This window comes from Amborella trichopoda, chromosome 3 (genome assembly GCF_054954075.1).
Source record: "Amborella trichopoda isolate Santa Cruz 75 chromosome 3, AtrichopodaSantaCruz75HAP2 v2.0, whole genome shotgun sequence".
Classification (NCBI taxonomy): Eukaryota; Viridiplantae; Streptophyta; class Magnoliopsida; order Amborellales; family Amborellaceae; genus Amborella; species Amborella trichopoda.
Window position 1 is genome coordinate 44,826,231 of NC_142338.1, and position 14,274 is coordinate 44,840,504.

General features: G+C 38.7%; 1 protein-coding gene across 3 annotated transcripts in view; it reads right to left on the reverse strand.

Annotated features, from left to right (window-relative positions):
• Window positions 1-14,274, reverse strand: part of LOC18443970 (GPCR-type G protein COLD1) — a 44,816-nt gene that overhangs the window by 5,337 nt on the left and 25,205 nt on the right. For 2 of the 3 annotated variants that reach the window (XM_006854149.4, XM_088860830.1), the window contains 7 exons: window positions 13,305-13,425; window positions 9,898-10,027; window positions 8,772-8,850; window positions 8,032-8,120; window positions 1,578-1,670; window positions 495-521; window positions 222-308 (listed from right to left, as the gene is read on the reverse strand). In XM_006854149.4, the coding sequence (XP_006854211.3) occupies window positions 222-308; window positions 495-521; window positions 1,578-1,670; window positions 8,032-8,120; window positions 8,772-8,850; window positions 9,898-10,027; window positions 13,305-13,425 (626 nt within the window). Of the gene's footprint in view, window positions 1-221; window positions 357-494; window positions 522-1,577; window positions 1,671-8,031; window positions 8,121-8,771; window positions 8,851-9,897; window positions 10,028-13,304; window positions 13,426-14,274 lie in introns of all 3 variants that reach the window. The other variant, XR_016051272.1, reaches the window with a different exon arrangement.

The following is a 14,274-nucleotide window of genomic DNA, read 5'->3' on the forward strand; positions in this document are numbered from 1 at the left end:
TATGTTTGGTGAGAACAATTTTGCTGGACTGATTGTTCATAAGCAACTGGTCCTGCAATTGATGTCCTGACAACAATGATTCTAATGACATGACTTTTTCTTTTCCTTTTTTACTCGACATGACTTTTTTTTTTCTTCTTCTTCTTCTTCTGTATAACAAGACTTAGATATCAATAGTTGCATACTATCCACTTTCTTGGAAATAAAAGTGCAAGACAAACCTGAGATAATAACGTGGCATCAATGCCAATATCGAAAAACTGCAGGAATATGCTAATTGTCATTGTCACTGGGTCAACTGAGCCAGCCTATTCAACAGAGCACAAGGAAGATCATTCACTTATGAAAAGAAGTACCTAAAAGCAGATGAGATCAACTTTGTGATGAAAACCTTAATATAAATCTTAGAAATGACTAATTGCAAGATAAAGTTGTGTAATTCTTGCTAAAGGTATCAGAAGCAATTTATGAAAGGAACTTTGAGAAAGGAGTACCTCTCGGAATACAACACTCTGTATAGACTGCATTAACAAAAAGACAAACAGGTCAGGTGCCTTTAAAGAGAGCTATGCAATGGCTAGAGGAAAGTTAAAAGGCAACAACAATAAATTTTTATGAGGATATGCAACTGAGAAATCACAATTTCTGAATAGCTACCAGCGCAAATTAATTGTTAGAAGCTAAGATGCATAAAAACATGTTAGCTTCTATTAGAAACATGTTAGCTTCTATTAGGCTTCACAGAAATGGTTGTCTGAATGTAAATTCCATTTTCACCTTCAAGTTATTTGAAAATGCAAAAATTAAATGCATAAATGGTAAAAAGGTACCACAAAGTACATGTTTCATATCATCATGATGAGATGCAATGAGATTTCCAATTGAGAAGGCAACTTGTCAATTTTCCTATACATGTTTTAGTGTTTTTTGGTTTGCCATGCATAGTTTGGTGTTGTATCTTTCATTCCAAGTACATCTTGCTATTGCTATGATTGTAATTTGTATACAAGAGGCAGCCTGATCCTCGTTTTGGTGGAATACATATCCACAATATTCACCATCAAGACGTACAAATGTTGAGAAGGTAAGAAAAGCAGTATGTTAGGCATAAGAGTTCTGTAGGGGCTAGGGGCATAATTCAATGGGCAAGTAATAATAGCTTTCACTTACCTAAAAAAATTAAAGTAATAATAGCTTTCTTGTAAAACTCATACCTCTCTTATATCTTCACAAGCTACATAATCTAATTGTGCTAAACTTCTGCATTATTCCATTGTCATAAGACATTATTTCTTAGTAGAACTAAACTAAATATATCATTACCCTATGGAAGGAAACATTTTATATTCACATAGCGCATTACATAGCTACGCAATTACGCACATACATCAAATACATGCATATGCATAGATAAAGTGAAAGAAAAGAGATAGATATTACTCTGAAACTGTCGTTTTTGCCCTAATGTTCTCGACCATATGTTTGTTTGATTTTCAAATAAACCACAATGAACTTGACATCTTGGTAGAAAAATAATTTAAAACAGAAATCACTCTAGAGATTCAATAAGCCCATACCTTAAACATTTTATACACACAATACACTGAGCAAGCATAGCCTAGAAAATTTTGCAAGTGCCCCTTCCATGTTCGAGAAAAAGCAGCAGCCTCCTGAAATGAATTGGAAATTTAAACCAATTTGAAAAATTACATAGATTATTTCACAATATTATCAACTCAAATATAATTATAGGAAAGAGTAAGAACCCTAGATCGTCCCTGTGGACCTATTACTTGCTTTCCTTTTTTATTGCAGGAATTGATTAACTACATGGAAATAAATAAAGTCAAAGGCAGAGAGAGAGAGTAACAATCATAGAGAGAGAAAGACATGAAAGAAAGACTAGATACTTTGAGTCCATGGGAGCATGGCTCCTTTGTGGGCCACAGTTAGACCTCTTTGCTTAGCCTCATGCGTGCCGGCTAAGCGGGCACGGAATACCTTAGCAACGAAAACATTTCGCAAAGGGCCTGCAAGTCTTGTACAGACTTATGCTACTATGGTGGATTTAGCTCTCTCCTGGCAGTTCAGTTCTTTATCCCGACAAACCTTTATGAGGGAGTTGAGTACCGTGAGCCTTGACCAGTCTTGGGTGGGAGGTGAGGCTGGTGCAGCGTGGTGCATAGAGCATGAGCACATGTGGGCTAGTAACTGATGACATTGGAGCAAGGCCTTAGGCAAGTAGTGAGTACGAATGGCTAAAGTCAGTGAGACCTAGTGGACCCATGCGACCAATGGATTGAGGCAAGGTTATGGGCAGCCTAACCTAACGAGAAATGGTATGGACCATACGCAAGAGGCAACTGACCATAAACCTGACTGGGCAGGTGTGGACCCTTATGTGTGAAGGCTATTGAGGACGACCAAGAGGGCATTAAGAGCTGTAATGTTCATGCATATTTGATGTGACATGCATGGGCAGTAATGACACGTGGAGTGGGTTGACCAAACCCTTAATGAGCCACGCGGGTAGTCATTGATGGTGGGGTATTGGCTGGTTTAACTGCCACACCAGATGGTTGGTAGTAATAGTGGTACAGGCCTTAATGGCCGATGTAAATTAGGACGAGTGTTTTGATGTACACTTGGAGCTATATATACCCTTTGCCCGGACCATTGAGGGGCATCCATGGCAGCTTACAATCAAGCCTATAACTTTGTGGGTGCCTTATGTGATTGTTTGCTCCATTCCTCTTGAGTGGGCTTGTGGAAGGCTAGCCTCGCCTGAATCCGGGTTCGACTTAGGCTCAATACCACACAGTTTGGCTGAGTGAAAAATTAGCACCCTTGACGGCTACCATCATGCCACACATGGTCCCACCTAGTTTCCATGGAAGGGGGCACAACCCTTCCCTAGATATAATAGTGTAACAGTTGCATTATAATTTGAAAAGAAACAAAGGAAAAGAAGGATAGTGGGGTAGGTTAAACCTCCCGCCCTCCCAAGGCTCCAATAACAGGAGATAAAAAGGAAAAGATAAGAATGAACCTGAAACCTTAATTTCAGCATGGTACTCTACATACGCTGATGTTAAATATATTTTCTTTTCATGGAAACAAGTCCCAAAAATTGCAAATAAATAAAAACTGGGAACTTGTTCATGACAAGCATAAAAGAATGTGTGCATGTTATTTTTCAGAATGAAACGATGCTATTGCGTGTTGGGTTCAGGGCTGGTTATGATGTATCTGGAGTTGATGGTTCATGCATTGAGGACCAGAAACACAAAGTCCAAGGTTTGAAGCCCAGCTGCCCTACCCAAAATTAGAAACAATGTTTGCATAAATGCCATTAAATGTATGGGGAGGAATATGCATGCTTTGCTTTTTTCATGCAATTACTAACTACACCCATCTGATCGTATGCCACAGGTAACTGAGTGAGACACTAGGACCATAGTACATAGACCCACACAGTTTCATCTAGGATTATTGGGAGTTTGCCATGGGAAAAATCTTAAATTTCATATCTATTATCTTCCCTAAATCATTCAAATGGTAAACACATTTGCCAAAACTTTGCAGGTGACCAGCATGATACTTTAAGAATGAAAAATGTCAACCATTCTCTCCAACTTGAGGGCAAGCAGAATCATCAACTTGTTAATTATAACTGTACAATTCATGTATGTCACTGCATTTATATATTTCATGGTTATGTCATCGCTTTCAAACGTATTGCCATATATATAACCTATGAGTCAAGCAAAGGGTAGTTCATTCTGCAATTGTTTACAATGATTACTTTTCATGCTTGCCCTTGCTGTCTCAAGTTTCAACCTCGTGCTAGGTGGATTCGAGCCCACCCCTACCACCAAAATAAGATATACAAGACTAGGTTTAGACAAGAGGAAGCTCAGGAAGAAACAATAAACTATACTCCTTGCTTGAGTAAACCAGTGAAGGCAAGTGTATTTTCCAATCTACAAAAGTGAGTCCATTACACAAGACTCTATTGTTGTACCACCACACACACTTCACAAAAATACTAAACATGAAGATTTATAATTGTACCCAGTACTCACTAAATAATTATCAAGGAAGGGTTTAAGATTATCCTTGCCAAAGCATCGGCTTCTTCATTGGTTTCTCTCCCCAAGTATTTATGCATGCTCTAAGGTGACTCAGCCTAACCCAGTTCTTGTTAGAACTAAAACACCAGGCAGGAATTCTCTTTTTGACCCCAGGGAATCACATTGCTCGACTCGCCTTCTATGATTATGGAAGCCCAGATTGAATAGAAAGTCTTTATACTGAAGGGCAGGGCACTGCCTCTGCTTCATTGAAGTTGCTATATGTAACAGGGAAGAATATGTCAAGAGGGTTCTTCTGCGGTAATCCCCTACAATACACTGCACCTGCCGACCAGGATCCCCTTTAGAATTTCCCATCAAAGTCCATTTTACCTTCTTCTGCCTTTTAATGTTTGTATTGACAAAGTTCTTCCACTGGTATTCATCTGCAGCTGGCAAATGCCAACATGCTTTCCATTCTTGATCCCATGATGTTGCAGTGGCCTTGATACTGTCCTTCATCCATTGTGTCCAATGTCTTTTCATCTCTGAGGCACCTTCTGTTCCTTTCATGCCATATGCCCCATATTACCCCCACCATGAACATTCTCCATAGTATTAGCCCCAATTTTGGCAATAGTGGGTTGAACTATGGAAACAACACTCAATTGAATGAGGCACTACCCATACATATCAAACATATTTAAAACAAAACTCTATATCCTTGCCATATTACACTGTAAAAACCAATGGTCCACTGTTTCTTTATTCTGTTTGCACATTATACCTGATGTTAGGGATGGACATACCTCTACTCTTTAGGTGGTCAACAGTGAGGATTTTTCAGGTACACTCAGCCACACAAAGGCCTGTGCTTACAGGTTGATGTACCACACCTCCCTAACACTACGATCAGCATCACTAATTCATTTTACAGAGTAGTATATTGACTTCACCCAAAAATCTCCTTGACTAAGGGGCCCACTATACTCTTCCTACTTAGCCTGAGAAATACTTGCTGTAGCGCTGCCTTCAGGTTCTCAAACACTTAAATCTCTTAATCCTTTAAGTCCCTTCCGAAACATGGATTCCATATGGTGCTGTACCCAGATCTTTTCGTTACCTCTGCCACTTCTAGTTCTGGTTTTACTGCCAACAATACACCTCTGAGAAGCGATCCTTAAGGGGCTGTCCCGAAGACACAGGTGTTGCCCGAATCACGTGTTTGTTCGGTTTCCAACTTGCATCCTGATGTTGCTTATGGAATTCAAAACGATTGTTTATTCCGTTCCAAATACCTGATAGGCATAGCCAACTCCAATGTGCCTTAACCAGCCACCTTGATGATCCTTCCCCACAGTTCCTAGTTGTTACTTTCATCCAAAGGTGGTCTTTCTGAATAGCGAACTCAATCACCACTTTATCAGCAAGGCCTGTTTGGTCTTGCTGATTTTCCCAAGGCCAAGGCTCTTTTTTGCATTTTGGTTTACATGCTCTAATCCCATTTGACTAAGCAAAGGAGTTATGATGCCCCTCTCATCCTTGCCTGAATTTTCCACCTTAGGTGGTGTTTCTACTCCAAGATATCACTCTTGTTCTTCAGACATGGGATCTTCAAGGAATCTCATATTTTTCAGTTTAGGATTCTCTCTCCCCGCTACTCAGGAATGCTGATCCTAATTATTTGGGATCCAGATTCCACATCAGATCCCAGGGTTCATAGGTGTGCCGAACCATGCTTCGATCAACATGGGATCAAAGTTTTGTGTAGCATTGAGATTCAAATGCAACCATCTAGAGTTACCAAGTTATTAACAAAGAGTTACAAGTTGGTGTCAAGCGACAAGCCAGCTTCAACTTGGGCCTTGGAGCAGTAGTGATAAGTTATTCAGCCTCCTTATGAAATCGGAAAAGTGACTCACTACCCATAGCCCCGGAAGTTGACGGGTCAAATCATTGTTGTCAGGAACCCTTGTTTAAAGCAGTTGAGGGCCGCGAATCCAATACTAGGGGAACCCTGGCTAACGGCACTCAACCCGTCGACTCCAATACTAAATGATTCTTGGTTAAGGATACTCTAGAACCTCAAAACTTTTGCCATATGGAACTCATTTCGTAATAATTTCTTGCAAGATCCCAAACGGCTGGAAGCACGATTCCCAAAAGGTTGGGACATAGGTTTCCAAAAGGGTTGGGACCTTGATCCCTAAGATATGCAATGTATGGACGATAGCATCAGCTAGGGCACCACCTAGTCTTGGTTAATAACTTAATAGCATCAGTAGCCCCTCCTTCAACCTATGTATGGCATCTAGGCATGTGAAAGAAAGGAGGGTGCCCATCTGAAGTTGAGTGTAGGGGCCTACTCGAGTGTTTTCTCGATTGCTCCATCTCAGTTATGAAGCAGACTTTTGCTCCATATAAAAGGGATTGTCCATGTTAGAGTGGATCTCGATGGCAACTGATGAGACAAAGGGGCATCAACATGTTAAGAGCGGGAGGTGCTCAGTCTGATGAGGTTCCCCCCCTCTCTATGTCATGGCCTGCTCCACTCCTTTCAAGAGGGCAAGCCACAATGTCTCCTAGCTTCGACCAGCACGCATTGGCTAGGGCACCACCACTACCACCAAAGCGACCACGCCCATGATCCAAACTACCTGTTTGCCCCCATTAAGGTTACAAGCCGACATCACCCCGCTCGGCAAAATGTTTGGGATTGCCCTTATAATACCAGACACATAATAAAACTCTTAGACCTTATCAAGTCAATAACATGCATCCAAACATAAAATGCATAATAAACATATCCAATCTTATCATCATCATCATCATTCAACCCTTATTCCAACTATTTGGGGTTGGTTACAAGAATCATGCTCCGCCATTCCGCTTTATAAAGGGCAATACCCTTAGTCAGACTATAAGTCACCATATCTCCTCTCACTACTTCTATCCATATCTTTTTGGGCTTTCCCCTTGTCCTTTTAGAGCCTTGAACTTGAACCAAATCACCCTTCTTAATCAGTGTTGTTCTAGGTGGACGCTGCACATGGCCAAACCTCCTAAGTCTACTTTCCTGCATCTTATCGCCTATTGGAGCTACCCTTAAGTTCCCTTGGATATATTCATTCCGAATTCTATCATTTATTGTCTTGCCGCTCATCCATCTCAACATCCTCATCTCAACTACACTCATTTATGAATTGTTGTTTCTTAACTGCCCAACATTCTCTCATAAAGCATGGCTGGTATTATAGCCATCATGTAGAACTTCCCCTTCAGTTTCATTGGTACGCAACGATCATGTAAGACTCCAGAAGTATATCTCCACTTTCTCCACCCAGCTCTATTTCTATGCGCGACATCTTCCTCAATCTCTCAATTCTCATGGATTATCGACCCAAGATATCGAAAATAATCGCTTTTAGGTACTTATTGGCCATCAATCTTAACTAATTCCTCGTTTCTACTCTTATTATTACTAAACTTGCATTTTATATATTATGTTTTAATCTGGCTAATTTTAAAATCTCTAGATTCTACAGCATCCCTCCAAAAGTTCTAACTTTGCATTGATGCTGTCACTAGTCTCATTAGTTTTTTTTTTTTTTTTTGATAAGTTGCTAGCCTCATTAGTTAATGCTATCTTATTAATTAAAGTTATATCCAATCTTACCATTAAAAAAATGAATCATAAAAGAAACAGCTGTAGAAGATGCCAAGAAGAGCTAATCTCCAATCTCTAGACCAATTTCAACAGAATTTAAAGAAACCAATTGACAGACCACAAAGAAGAGACAACCAAGTTGATATTACACAAAAGAAGCAACTGGTAAATGTAGCTTATGATAAAAAACAAATCGAGTATATAAGATTTACCAAACATGTGATAACACCTGGGAGAATTGTCTTAAGTAAAGAATAATTATAGTGTTCTTTTGGGAGGTGTGGAGTGGACCTTTGCTTGACGCATTTCATAAATTTCTAAAAATAGCTGCTTTGAGAGCTCTTCCAAAGCTTGCACTTCCGCTTCCATGCTTTTTATATCTTTGAAAATCACCATGAACAACACATCATTGATCATCAGCAATAGAAAAATCAAATAAAAACACTAGGCTAGAAAATTAAAAGCCAAAAAGCACTTCACACATTAAAGTTGATTCACATTGGTAACTTTTCCTATAGAAGAATGGTGTACACAGTATGTATACAGACCACGATCAGAATGAAGCACAAAATACAGAATATCCTGTGTAAGTTTGATACTGGAGGCATCATTGTCTGTCTCTTTCGTTAAACTATATGCACTTCCAACAGTAAAAGAGTGCTGTACCCTAAAGTTCTTAAGGCAAGTAGAAAGGTGCCAACTAGAGACAGATAATTATGAATTTTTTATAAGTCTAAGATGATTATGATATGCTCTACTAACAGCATTTTTTAACAGTTTAATGAATTAGCCTTTTAAGTGTTCCACAAAAATTGGATAAGAGATAAAAAATTCAAAAATAAAGATGAATCTGAAGTTACTAAGACAGAAACATGCACAATGGGCGCGAGGGCACACAAATATAGAGACTCCTATAGCTGTCCTATCACAGGAAGTATGCAACTCCTAGAAAGTGAACATTGAAATGCATTGAAGAACAAATGAAAAGGACAATTAGCAAAAGAACTAAATTAGAAAGAACAAGATCTTACCCTGCTCCTTCTGATCATCCTGAACTGAGCGGACAACTGTCCCAACCAAACGTTTTAGGAATGACCTTGCCTTTAACTTCTGCAAATGTGATCCATAATAAGAAATGAGAGAAGCAAAAATTTCATGATAAGAAACCAATTTGTCCTCATGGAAAGCTTATTCCAGCCATGTTCATCAAGCAGAAAACTATTTCACATTCAGAAATCAAGATAGTAAGCGAACCCATTCAAGAAGATGCAAGCAGTGGTTCTATCTCAAATAATCCACTTTGGACCTTTTACATCAAGTATACATGGAAAGATTCCAAGCAACATATGTTTGCTTCAGAACTGTATGTTGAGGTCTAGTATATTTCTCTAGTCTAGCATTGAGGAACAGTCGCGTTGAAAGAGTACTCAAGTTATGACAAAAAAATTACAATGCTAAAGTTGATGGCAATTATAAAGGTATCAAATAATATGCTAATGTTTTCTTCATCCTCGGAGACTTGGATATGGAAAAAATGTTAAGAGTGGACAAGTGGATTAAAAGAGAGGGCAATAGTGCAAGAGAGTTGGGCATAAATCTAGGTTCTCTATAATTGCTCATGTAAACAAAAGCGTAGAGAGGTCAACCACCTTATGGAGGAGTGGGACAATGAGGTGAGATTTTATGTGAAGTGCTACCAGATTTAAAGCTGTTTGAGGACTTCATGCCATATTTGACTGCCTCGTTTACTTCTTTTAGCAGTCTTTCTGACATTCAACTAAAATTTAGTGTTATTTTAATAAATATCAGCATCATCATCATCATCTAAGCCTAATCCCAATTATTAGGGGTTAGCTACATGAATCTTGTTCTTCCATTTTTCTCTATCAAGGGTCATACTCTCAATAAGACCAACAGTCACCATATCTTTTCCTATAACAAAGTTTAGGAATCATGAAAGGTGTGAAAAAGTTTTACGTTGGCTGCCCATCTAATGCAACCCACCACTTTTATTCGGGCCTGGTATGGGTTCAGGGAAAGTTTAAAGTCCTCACCCTTATGAGACCAAAAAATTCAAACAAATATAAATATCTAAATTAGAAAGCAACATAGAGTTAGAGAAGGAATGAATAAGGGGGAGGATCAAACTTGCCCTACCTCTTGTGAACCTTGTATACGTTCCATCTCCATTCGTGAAAGGATAATCCTCTTCTTCTTTGTGATACAGGTTTCTATGGATTGCATCAACTGCCTTTCCAAAGCCTTGATATCAGCTTCCTCAATCTCCCTAATACATTAAATTATACACAAAGTAAGGAGCCCAGCATCAACAGCAGCTAGCAACTATTAATGTCTTAAACAGTTGGTAATCATTAGACATTTGTTAAGATTAACATAGCAAGATGTTACCGGTTAGAAGTCTAATAATTGTAATCAAAACTCTCATTTAGTAGGCTGGTTCACAATGCCATTTGAAAGCATACGTCTCAATAATTGGAAAGAAACAGATATGATATAGTGACATACATAATATGAAACACTTTCGGATCAATAGTTCCAAACCATGGGAGAAAGAAATGAACTCAATCTCTGCACAACTCAATGAAACAAGCATTTAACTTGATTTTAACAATTTTTGAAGTTGCAACATTCTGAGGTAATAATATGTCCAAACCCGGTAAAAAGCATAGGGGAAGCCTCAAGGAGGCGGTCACTCTATATTTGATATTAAAATATAGACTATAACCAATATGAGAGGGCATTGCCGAAATACCAAAACACATACATGATATCTTTATCCTCGTTGGTTTGCTTGCACCTGCTCCTTCTTTATTGATTTTTTTAAAATTGTAATCATTGTTTTAAAATGCAGCCGCATCACCGCATATGCGGCTGCATAATGTGCTATGCACCCCAAATCACATCGCCTAGGAGCACATATGCGCTTTGGTGGGATGTGCCCACATATGCACCGAATAGCTTGTGGGCGAAAAAGGTGCCCACGAGCATGGTATTTGGGTCATTCCGCCCCCCCCCCAAAAAGGGGGGCAAGGGTTTTGGGGGGTTATTAAAGCCCCCCAAACACAAAGAATAGCCCCATTTGTGTCTGTTTTTGGATCAAATGAAGAGAAAAAAATTTAGGTCGAAATCGTTTCTGCAAAAATTATCAATTTGCTCTTGGTTGTCGGTAGGGTTTTCAATTTGGATTAGCTTGGGCGTTGTTTTGAAGAAGTTTGAGCGTAGGTTCATCAACATCTCGAGGGTTTCAAGCCCAAGTTTGTAATTGTAATTATGGTTTTTGGATATTTATGAATTATGATAATATGATGTCTTCTAATGTTTTCTATAAAGTTACTTTCGAGTTTCTAGTTTCAACTTTCTAACAGGGGATTCATAGTCTCTAAACAATTGATAATATTGGAGTTAATGAATAAATTAAATACCTACTATCACATAAATCACCTCCATATTTTTTAATGCATTAATCTATTTTTCGATATTTTTTAGAATTTTTATATTTATTGATCGCATCGGGGTGATGCGCCTGCATCTGGACCGCATTGAACTGCATTACCGCGTCGGCCACTTGACCACATTGGGACTGCATCCCGCATTTTAAAACACTGATTGTAATAAAACCAAAGAGAGCTAGCTCAAGTGAGTCTAAGTTCCTGGAAAACTGTGCAGAACTTAGATACATGTCCTGATACTCTCTTCTTTTGTATAACCTGAGATTTTATGAGGCAGTTCATATCAACTAGAGGGATCATTTAAATTCTCGAGGAACTTGCAGGTGCTCTTTTGGCCATGGCAAATCTATCAGCTCAAAAAATAGTTGATAGCCATCGAAGAAAAAAAGATAGCTGATAACTTGATGACCCCTTGGACTCCAATGTGAAGTACTCCAAAGATGGGAGGATCATTAGAAGTTCCCACACTATATATGAGGCTTGTCAATTGCTTAGCATTTTCACAAAAGACTTACACAGACATAGAAACCATGTCCACAATTTCATTCAGTAAATCTTCAATCCTTATGGGCTTCATATGCTTGCAGTTCACCACATATTTCAATATACACATGGGGCGGAACAAGATAATGCACTTCAGTACCCTGCCACCTCTCCCACAGGCGTCGTTGCATAACACCTAAGCCAATTGGATCAGTTATGATTCAAGCTGTTCTACTACAAGCTTTTGCATCATCCTTGGACTATCATTGATTTCCCAAAAGTGTAAGTAGCAAGACTCCACATCTCAATCTATGACGGAAGTGGATTACATGGTAATGCCCTCTACTTATAACGAAATAATTTGCAATGTGACTAAATTCACGACTTGGGATTTCCTATTACTTCGCTACACTGCAAACAATCTCAATGCCCAATTCCGTTTTTCTCTCTTTCTTTTCTTTCTTTATTTTCCTAAATAGCAAGCTCACTCAACAACCAATTTCCTTATTGCACAGTTCAAATAGCAGAACGGTTCATGTGGTAGGCATCACAAGTTTAATAAAACATAACCATTTTCTCTCCATCCTTGTGCATTTTTGCACTCTCTCTCTCTCTCTCCTTTGTTTCAAAGTTTCGTGCAGATAATCTCAAAGTCAGAACACAAGAAAGAGGATAGCATGAAACTAGAGGTTAGTTATTGTCAGCATTAGCTACATCTTTTCATGGATTCATAGCCAGCAAGCTCCCAATCAGCAGAAATTAAGCAACACTGGAAGACAGAATTGCCAGTGGGAAACTTTGAAAGTCACAGTCTTAAATTCACATGCCTCCTAGAGGTGCTGCTCCGGAGGGAGTTGTACGACAGAGCAGAGTAAGCAAACGTTTTTTTTCCTGGTCTTGCCTGCTAAAAAGCAAGGGTGAGGGCAGTGTGACGAAGGAATTATTTAATTCTCCGTGGCTGGGTGCCCTTCGGGTTCAGCAAAGAACTTGTTTTACTAAATTTCCACAGTAAACTTTAAGAAAAATGTGGCCATACAGTACCCAGGAGGAGAACAAGCTAGTGGTGAAGCCACCATCCCTTTGGGGGGTTCAAAATTCCAGTCAAATAGGAGTGATTTCCTGTTCAAATCAGAAAATACTCGTCCTGATGGAAGAGTTAGAGTATGTTAATAAATCTTCAATGGGGAATTAGTTGGATTCAGTCATGAAGAGGATATTCAGAACCCATGGCAGTTGTATTCAGGGTGACAATTCCTCGACATACTCTAATTCGAGATCTGCCCTGCCCCACTCTGAGCCCACAATGTGCCTCAAAAGGACATTTCCTTCCTTCAAACAGAATTTCCATAAGATATTTTTATCGTACATTGGAATATAATAAAAATAATAGATCAGGAAAAACTGGATCCAGAAAACTGACATATGCCATACTTATGAAATGATATGAATAGCTCATTTAGTGGTCGAAACAGCATGAGCTGTACAGTGAAACAGCAAAAATTGTAAGGAACAGTTGCTCTACAACTTTTTATCTTGAGAAATATACAATTATTTTTATCTTCATAGGAATGCACATTGCAACTCTTGAAGCTAGTAATCTATTCAAGTAACCTGATGAAGAGAGATAAATAGCTATATGGTAGATTAACAGCTCCAAAGCCAGATAGCACAGCCATGACAGTGACACCTATCACTCCAATTCTGCTGACCAATTGCGGCATTGTGAAAAAACCTGGTAAAAGAAATGGAACAGGGTCCATCAAATGAACATTGAAGAAACTATAACAAATTAATTCGCTGGGAAGCAAATCACGCACAGGAAAGCTGCATCACATGACATGGCCAAAAACCCCACTGTTGGTAGCATTAAAGAATATATTCAAAATGCTACAATTGAGAAAGAGAGATCTAAACTACGCAGAATCAATTTCACTAAAAAGAAACATTATGCAGAATCAATCTACAATGAAACTGCATGAGCAGATCGCAAGCTGTGTCAAGGATTACAACCTTTCTGCATGTGCATAACAAAGGAAGCAAATAAGAAGCATTCATCTAGTTAGATACTATTAGATAAAAGCAATTCCATCAACGATTACTACATGCACACATCGAGCCAAATACAAGACAGCCCTAAAAGGTTTCTGAATGGTAATTTTCTTCACTCAAACCTGTTGTGTGATCTCCTTAGATAGTTCTGGATATTACTCTTGTTTTTGTCTTTTATTTTCTTTGGATAAATACCAGGGTACTCAAACCATAAAATCTAGAATATTTAACAGTGAAGACATTGCCTTTTTGTTTTTCTTTCTTTATGTTAAATCACCGTTAGCCGGACATGGGCCTGGAAGTGATTTAACCGGCCTAACCGGTAAACCGGCCGATTCAACCGCTCTAACCGGGCAAGTCTCGAATGATAAAAAAAGTGTTGAAAAAATAAAAAAAATACAAAAAAATCTTCTAAAATATGAAAAGCATATAAAGAATGTGATTAAAACAAAACACACTCAAATGAAGTTGAAAGTTGATGAGAAAATGGATTTTAACGAGTCGATTTGTGCCTAGAGGTATTTTTAAAATT